At 35.0% G+C, this 9,578-nt stretch overlaps 1 protein-coding gene across 1 annotated transcript; it reads left to right on the plus strand.

The window, feature by feature from the left end:
• The first annotated feature begins 4,528 nt into the window (after positions 1–4,528).
• On the plus strand, positions 4,529–5,634 carry LOC145067439 (Dof-type zinc finger DNA-binding family protein). Its single transcript, XM_079014580.1, has one exon. It carries the CDS (start codon positions 4,695–4,697, stop codon positions 5,463–5,465), a length of 771 nt encoding a protein of 256 aa, XP_078870706.1. The 5' UTR covers positions 4,529–4,694; the 3' UTR covers positions 5,466–5,634.
• The last annotated feature ends 3,944 nt before the right edge of the window (positions 5,635–9,578 follow it).

Genomic DNA, 9,578 nt, shown 5'->3' on the forward strand with positions numbered 1-9,578 from the left:
TATGGGTTTTTGGGGCTAAGTTGTGTGGGTGGATCGTGGAGATGTTGAGTTTTGCTAGAGCCACGGTTCTGGTCAATGGGTCTCCTACTTAGGAATTGCATATTCAAAGAGGACTGAGGCAGGGAGATCCTATTTCTCATTTTCTTTTCATTTTGGATATGGGGAGTCTTCATGTGGCACTTCTTAGAGCTCGGGTGGCAGGTGTTTTTTGGGGTATTTCTATTGGTAATATAGAAATATCTCTTTTCTTTTATGCAGACGATGTTGTTATTCTCTCGCCTTGGAGTCTGGATGATGCTACTCATATTATTTGTATCCTTAGATGTTTTTTTCTTGCTTCGGGTCTCAAAATCAACCTGTATAAAAGTAGATTGATTTGTGTTGGAATTCATTCTTCTCAAGTGGTAGAAGTGGCTAATGTTATGGGTTGTGTTTATGAGTTTTTACCTTTTACTCATCTTGGGGTTCCAGTCGGTCAAAATATGAACCGGGTGAATTCTAGGGCACCTATTATTGATAGATTTTGCAACATGCATGCGAAATGGAAGGCTAAATGCCTCTCTTTTGGTGGTTGCCTTACTCTCGTCAAATTGGTGTTAGGTTCTTTGAGTAGCTATTTTATGTCAATATTCCCGGCTTTGGTTACAATTATTCGTGAATTGGAATCTTTGAGGGTCATATGTTTTTAGGGAGCTGATCTTGACGATAGAAGGATGCATTGGGTGAGCTGGAAAAAATTATGGCTTCTAGAAGGGTTGGTGGTCTTGGAGTTGGAAGTATTTTTGCTTTTAACAAAGCTATGATGTTTAAGTGGCGGTGGAGATTCTTTCATTATTCTGATCTTCTACGGTTGAGGGTTGTCAAATCCGTTTACGGGTTTGATGATGGTCTCTCTTCTCTTTCTTCGTGTGGTTCGTTTTCGGGGCTTTGGAATAATCTTATTCACATGCTTATGGATCTTACACATCGTAGAATTGACCTTCTTTCTTTATGCCCTATTAAGGCAGGAGATGGTGTTTCTACGAGTTTTTAGCATGAAAAATGGTTATTTAACAACCCCCTTGCAACTGCTTTTCATAGGATTTATGTCTTGGATAATCAGAAAGATTAGGGATCGAGTTGGTATAGGTTGGGACCCTGGAACTCTTCGTCGTTTTCCTAGGGAAGGGATAGAGAAAAGCCAATGGGATGTTTTTTTGGAGATTGTGCAAAACCATCATTTGGAGGAGTAAATGGACATATTGGGTTGGCTTGTTGATACCTCAGATTTTATTTTTTTTTTCTGTTTTTGTGGCTTGTTCTATTATTGGTTATAGCATGCTCATTGTCAATGGTCTTGAGACCAGGTGAAATAATTGGGTTGCTATTAAGCTCAATTTTCTAACTTGGAGGATAGATCGTAGATTATCCCTACTAGGGAGAGATTATCGTATCGTGGGGTTGAGATGCAGTCAATTTTATGTCTATCGTGCCATACGTCTGTTGAGACTATTGATCATATTTTCACAGGATGTAGGGAGATGATTGATATTTAGAGCAAGATTGCTATTTGGTGGGATGTTCAGTTACATGAGCATCTTACAGTTTCTGATCTCCTCTCGTGGTCTGATTCTCTTCACTTGAGAGATGGTCAACATAAGGTTTTTGATGCGGTGGTGATAGCGGCCTTTTGGTGTCTCTATAACTTTCGAAATTCCACCATCTTTGGAATGACGTTACCTAGGAAATCTCTTATTTTCAATGATATTGTTGGAAGAGCGTTTTTTTTTTTTTTTTTTTTTTTTAATTTTATTATATTTCTAATAGATGTAGTAAGCTAAGCTTGTTTGAACTGTTTGACTTCATAATCCTGCTTTAGTTTCTATTTTGTTGTAATGTGTTTCTTTTTTCTAGCTTCTTGCTAGTTTTTAATAAAATCTTCTGGCAATCCAAAAAAAAAGTACATACTACTAACCATTATAGTGGTGAATGTCACCTCATTACCACATGCTACCACAAAAACATGTGATACCTAACCTAAAACGCCACTCCACATCAATTTTTTAGTTTTTTTTTTAATTTAAAAATACATTAAAAAACATTTAAACTAGTATTTTCATTGAATTAAAATACCACATTACAGTAAAAAATTACATTAATTAAAAAAACGCAACGTTAAATAAAACCTAAAAATTCCAAACATAACTAAAAAAACTACCTCCTATTCCTATATCGGGTTCGAACAGACTCTTTTATCGTGAGAAATATCTCAAAGTCTTCTCCTTCGAGATCGTCCACTTTCATCTGTAATATCTCCATATCGGTTTTTGTTTGAAGCGTCGTTTGTGCCTTTTGAAATGACGTTTGCGCTGTTAGCATATTTTTCCACCCGACTCATCATCTCCGTCTTGATCTTTTGTATTTGAACATATTGATCAAATTTATCTCCAAAATGATCGATAATGCTAGATCCGAAGCCGATAAACCCACTTTATTGCTTTATTTCTTCCAACGGGTCGACAAAGATGTTGCTCGTCTTCAAAATCTATCAGATCATCATTGATGTCGATGCGTGTTTACCCGTCTGATTGTCAGGAAGTTGCAACGATGTGTCTTGAACGCTCTGAACCGGAAGAGGTTTGTGAAGTTCTTTCGATTTGCTCTTTCTATTTTTGAGTATCTTTTAATTTTAGCCACGGCTTGAGATATGAAAAAGTTTTGTGGGTTGCCTTTATTTTTCATATTGATCCAAGGTCGCCTTAAACATATCGAAATCGATTGACTTACTTTCGTGTAGTTTGTTGTAAATTCTTCCAAATTTTATACATTTTAGCCTCAAATCGTGGCGCTTCAACTAATTTGATTGTAAGAAAGTTGTGTGTAAATAACGAAAAAGAATAATGGTTTAAAAATAAAATCGTATATTATGGTATATATATATAGGTAAAATGATTGTTTTTTTCTTAATATTTTTTGAAAAATTGGCCGTTGAACAGCTAGTCCAAGCTGAAAACGGTTAAAATGCCCTCATTAGCCGTTGTCACTCGTCTTCATCAAAACAACCATCAATGAAAACGCTCGGCCATGAATAACCGGAATTGCAGTATGTCTAAAAGGTTTTTAGATGTAAACCGTAGGCGTATAATCAAAATCAAAATTTATAATAAGAAAAGTAAAGGTAGTAGAGGTGGCCACGTAAGAGGAGAGGGGAAAGGGAGGAGCACGTGCAACATGTATTTGCTAGCCTACCATTAATCAAATCCTCGTTGTTTATTGGGCTTTGTTGATCCCTATGCCGTTATTTTATATATTATTTTTATTATAATTATTATTATATTTTTACTTTTTCTGAAAATTTGGTTTGACTTCCTCCTAACCAATTTTGCCATTTTTTTAACAAATTTTATAAAAATATAATATAAAGAAATCACTAAAATGACCAGAATTCGTATGATCAGTTAATCACCTACTCATCTTTTATTACATGACAACCAATCTAAGTCACGAAATTTTTTTGGAAACACATGAGATTATTTATAAACCTAGAGAAATTGAAAAGAATAAGATGGTGATCACAAGAGGAAACACACTCCTTTTTATTTATTTATTAGTTTTATTAGGGGAATATAAGCAACAATAACAACACCAACTAGTTAAAGTAAAATGGGTAAGCTTCTTATGTGTGTTCTTATATATGAGATTGAAAAAAAAAAAAAAAAACAAAGAAGGAAAACACACACATCCTGTTGGAGTTATAGAGAGCTCGAGGAACATAGCCGAAAAAGAGGAATGTAGACCTGCAAAGTTGGACCATGAAAGATGTAAAAACAATGACCGATTGGAGAGATATATAAAAATACACATATATAATAAAACGCAAATGTATATTCATACACATCAACATTGTATACTATGCATTTAGACGTAATTAATCATATCGCATACCAAGTATATATCAACCATCAACTGATAGTGGTTGTGGATGATGACATGGTAAGCATTCCTCCATGAATGACCGAGTTTAAATCTCATCCAAAACACATAAGGGTTTTTGATACTTGTTACATTACTAGGTCGAAAAGGTTCTTATATAGGAAATGTCTAACAACATTTGTTTAGTTAGGAGCATTAGAATGCCAATTAATAGGGTTCAACGAAAAAAAAATGTTGGTTTCGTTAGCTAATTTTTTATTTTGCATCTCGTAAAACATAAACTCCAAAATTAATAAAACTAGGAACTAATTAAAACAATATTTTTTATCACATACAAGAAGAAAGAAGGGCAATTGTGTCAATTTTCATCAGAAACAGTAATGCCAACTTCATAAAGTTTGACTTGTAAAGATCCATCACAATCCGAAGTACACAACAAGGGACCGTCCGTTTCCCAATAACTTAAATCACCAAACCCAAGACCCAATGCACAACTCCCAATGCATAATTTACAAGTCAATGCATGTATGCAACAACGTAACATTCTTTTAATTAATGAGAAGATTAACCTCAAACTCCGAAAACACATATTAGTGTGTGAAACGAGATCAAGATTTAACGTACTTCCTTCTTGTTAACGGGTTCAAAACCGCCCATGATCTCTACATCTACCTTACTCTACCATAGTACCCCTCTATTTCTATATATGTATATATACATGATACATCTTATTCTTCACTTCAGAAAAAGCTATACTCGATCTTTACTTTCTCTCTCTAGAAATGTTTGACCAAATGATGCTACACTACCCACAAAGGCCGATCGAAAATAGGTGGAAACCTAGTGTTGAAATCGCACCAAATTGTCCGAGGTGTGCCTCACCCAACACCAAGTTTTGCTACTACAACAACTATAGCTTGTCACAACCTAGATACTTTTGTAAAGGTTGTAGAAGGTATTGGACCAAAGGTGGGTCCCTTCGAAATGTTCCTGTAGGGGGAGGGTGTCGAAAGAATCGACGATCCCGACCTATCCGGTCATCACAGACCGGGAATGGTAGTTCGGGTTATGTTAGTAACCCGAGTTACAGTGGTGACTCTGCTAACGAGTCACCTGAACGGGCCAATATTGACCTTGCTGATGTGTTTGCTAAGTTCTTGAATCAAAGTTCGGATGATCAACAAAATGATGAGATTGTGGGTGAAGATTCTCCTAGTGGATCTGAAATGTTGCTATGTGATTTCACCGAGGAGGCTGAATTGCAGAACATGGTGGTTCCTCCATTTACAGGCGAAGACAATGAGATTGAAGAATTTGTGGTTCAAAACACGAACCTTCTTGAGCTACAAGATATACTTAATGAAGAATTGCCACAAGATATATCTTGGAGTGATGACAATACCACACTTTCGAGTTTCACATGGCAACAAGATTTTGAACCTTTCATATGCAACAACGATGATCTAAACATATCTTCGGACGTAGTTACTGATAACTGGAGCTCAACACCTTTGGATCTGCCATTGGTCGGAAATTTTTTTCAGAGCTTTTAATTTGATGAATTCTCTTCCTCATCATTTTTTTCATAATTTTTATATATTAGGAAAAAGTGTTTGTCTTGGAAGTTAAATGTCACATTCCAAGAAAACGATACATATACTGATATACATTTATACATATGGGTATTATTAAATATATACTTAGCTAAATACAATAAACATCGGACTTTAGTTGATTTGATTTCAATTTTCAATTTATCTTCTACTTCAATTTTGATTTTATTACGGTATATATAATTTATAATTACTTAATTTAATAAAACCATTATTTCAACTCACATATTATATATACATTCAGTAGCGGTTCCTCAAATGGGGTAGCTGCCCCGCAACAAAATTTTTTTAATTAAAATATAGGTTTTTTTCAAAAAAATATTATAATTTAACCTTTCAAAATTATATTTTGACTCTTCAAAAATATTTACACCATAAAAAATTATAAAAAGCCATTAAATATACTTAGCTAAATACAATATACGGATTATTAAATATACTTAGCTAAATACAATAAACATCGAGCTTTAGTTGATTTAATTTTAATTTTCAATTAATCTTCTACTTCCATTTTGATTTTATTACGTTTTATGTAATTTATAATTATGTAATTTAATAAAACTATTATTTCAACTCGCATATTACATATACATTCAGTGACGGTCCTAAAGTGGGGACAGTTGCCCCCACATCACAAAAAATTAATTAAAAAATAGGTTTTTTTTTTCCAAAAAATATTATATTTTAATCCTTCAAAATTACATATTTTGACTCTTCAAAAATATTTTTCCACCATAAAAAGTTATAAATTTTTTTTTGCCCCCTTTTCAGAAAATTCTTGGATCCATCCCTGTATACATTTGATAATTATATAGACCATAGTATTTGCGACCTTAATCAGATTTATCAAGATAAATAATCTTTAATTAAATATTAACATTCTTCCATAGAAAGTGCTTGTTAGAAATTAGGGTTCAGGAAAAAGAGGATTTGGTAATCAAGAATGTGATATCTCATGGATTATGTATTGTTATTTTCTGTATTGATATTTCTCTTCTTTGTGTCTGGTTTAATGAGAATTTAAATTGGGATAATCAAGTAGTAACTTTTAAAGGTCTTGGCACCAAATAGTGAGTTTGTTTTTCGAGAGTATAAGGAATGTTAGATTTCATAAGAGAGTTGCATGAGCGAAATATGATTACATCTACTCATCTTTCTAAAAATTGGATAAGGCTTATGAAAATTATGAAACCTACATTTAAATAAAGGTTTCTAGAAAAACTATCCACACAATTAGAGATGCCTGAATATCGAATTTGAATTTACTCTATATTATTAGGATCTATTGTTTATAACCACCAGGTCGGTTATCAGTCGATCCGTGTAACCCTTTGTCAAATAACAATGTTTCCTCCTCTACATGCACATGTTGACATGTTCTAAAGCGAAAGAAAAGTTTGGAAATACCCATAAAAATCAAAGAAAACAGAGCTCACACTACGAGTCACCAAACCTTGGAAGAAGATGCATTAACACAACAATGTTGACAACTCTTCTAATAACCAACCTGCTAATAAAACACATGTCTTTACTAGAAGCCCCCTAGAACTAATAACGACAAGGAATAAACCCTCATCAAGATTACTACCATAAAATAAAGTCCAAACTAGCTTAGTTTTCCTAATATTCAATTTAAGATAATCATGGCCTTTGATGTTCCATTAGCTCATATATTTTTGTCATTCTCGATATGTATACCGTTGCAAATAGTCATAACAAGGAAAAACCCAAAGGAGTGTCATGGAGTTAGGACGATTGGGTGTCGAGGTGTTTATGTGGTTCGATTCATATCGTTCCAGCAAAGTTTTAGTCTCCGGTGACCTATGAATAATCCATGAAGCGCCATTGTTTGAGTCCTCCAGTGACTCTTGTTTACACGATGTGACATCCACAATTTCACGGCCAGAAAAGACCGATTTGTTTATGTTTTGTTTTATAAATCAGAGTGATCGTTTAAAGAAAACGGTTGCGGAATTTGTTCCCAAAAACAAAAATATGATAACCATTTATCCAAACGTTTCTCAAAGAGAATGTATTTTCATTAAATAATAAAACCTTGGGATGTCATGTTCGATACAGACCAAAAGCATAAACAATATAAAATAGACCTTACAATAGTTATTTAACTACTGATCTATAATCCAAAATCTCTCGTCAAGTCCACCAACTTATACCCTTGTGCCATTACCTGTAATGAAAAGAAAACTGAGTGGGTCAGGCTTGAGAGCCTGGTGAACATATAGGGTTTTCAACCCACAATAATATAATTATTATATTTAATCAACAAACAATCAACCCAATTACACATCCCCATTATCTTCTTAAGGTTTTACCCTAAGAACCAACTATCCTTCATTCCTTTATTCCTAAGGAATTGGCACAAACTCCATTGCTGCCAAAGTTTATTTATCAAGTACTAAATCCATAGTTATCAGGCACTAACTCCATAGTCGCCGGGGTTTACTCAAGCGGCGCTAACTCCATAGTCACCAAGGTTCACTTAACAAGCGCTAACTCCATAATCGCCAAGGTTTACTCAACAAGCGCTAACTCCATAGTCGCCAAGGTTTACTCAACAAGCGCTAACTCCATAGTCGCCAAGGTTCATCAAATAGGCACGAAGTCATATCGTCGCCAAGGTTTATACAATAGGCGCTAAATCCATAGTCACCAACTATCCCATCTACCCAAGTTCTACCCAACATTTTCGTAGATATAAATACTTACACAGTTTAAATCATTTAACACTTGTATAAAACATCAATTCCACGCCCATCTCAAATAGACAAATAATATATAAACACATAGCACATATTTCATAGCAAATACTTCATATTTATGTGTTAGAAGAAAGTAACTATACACTTACGCATATAAACAACAATATACTTAATACACTCAAACCATACTTGTATTATTATCGTGTTTATGAAAGGTAGTATACACTCACTTGATCAGAAGATGATCAGACAACACTACGGCTTGCAGAAGTAGTATATCTCCGCAGATCTGGAAGATCTTCACAAAAATTGAACTTCTCGCGGGCAGAGCTTCGGCTCGGGAATCACACTCTTCGGGATTCTTGGGGCTTCGGATCTTGCTTCGGGACTCGGGATTGATACCGGGGCTTCGGGACACTTCGGGCACGCAAAACGATGCAAAACGGGAGAGAGAAGAGAGAAAAATAGCAATTGAGTCGGCTGCCCTCGCATCCTATTTATAGGAGGCTGGAGCCTCGGAGTACGCGGGGCGTACGCGTCCGAAACGTCACTGCATGCGTCATCCGAAGAACTCGAGTGCGAAGGTCGTCATGCTTCGCTGTACGCGGGGCGTACTTCGGATGAGTCCGATGACTCGTCTTCGGATAATACTGGGATTTAATAATTAAATTTAATTATTAATTATTTAATAAACTTCAAAAATTCATATCTTCTTCATACGAACTCCGTTTTCGACGTTCTTTATATCCACGCGTAGGTGAGACTACGCTCTACGACTTTCGTTTAGACTCCGTCGGCTAATTTTGACTTTTATTTTTATTATTTATTTTTAATAGGCCGGGACAGAAAATTTCGTTATAAATTCATAACTTCTTCGTTTGACGTCCGTTCTTGCCTAACTTTTCGTCGTTTCACTACTAACAACGAGATCTTCAATTCTCATTTAGATCGCTAAGGCTAAATATCACTCTAACGTAAATTCACTTTTTACGTCATTCAGCGTTGTGCCGGTTCTGTCGCGAAACTTCAACAAGTCATAACTTCTTCGTTATAACTCGGATTTTGGCGTTCTTTATATGTACGGAATTCTTGTAAAATATACTACAACTTAGTTAGGATTATTCATCCTAAATAATCTTGTATCAAAAAGTCATTTTTGACGCTTATCGTCTCTAAATTGACTAGCCCTGATCTACGGGCGTTACAATTATCTCCCCCTTAGGATGATTACGTCCCGAAATCATCAACGAAATAGGATTCGTATACTGACTCCATAAGTTATCTCTCCATCCTAAGTAATAACCTTGATGCTCAATCCTGCATCTGCTCTTCG

The sequence above is a fragment of the Lactuca serriola genome, chromosome 1, assembly GCF_051521515.1.
Source record: "Lactuca serriola cultivar US96UC23 chromosome 1, Lser_US96UC23_V15, whole genome shotgun sequence".
Lineage (NCBI taxonomy): Eukaryota > Viridiplantae > Streptophyta > Magnoliopsida > Asterales > Asteraceae > Lactuca > Lactuca serriola.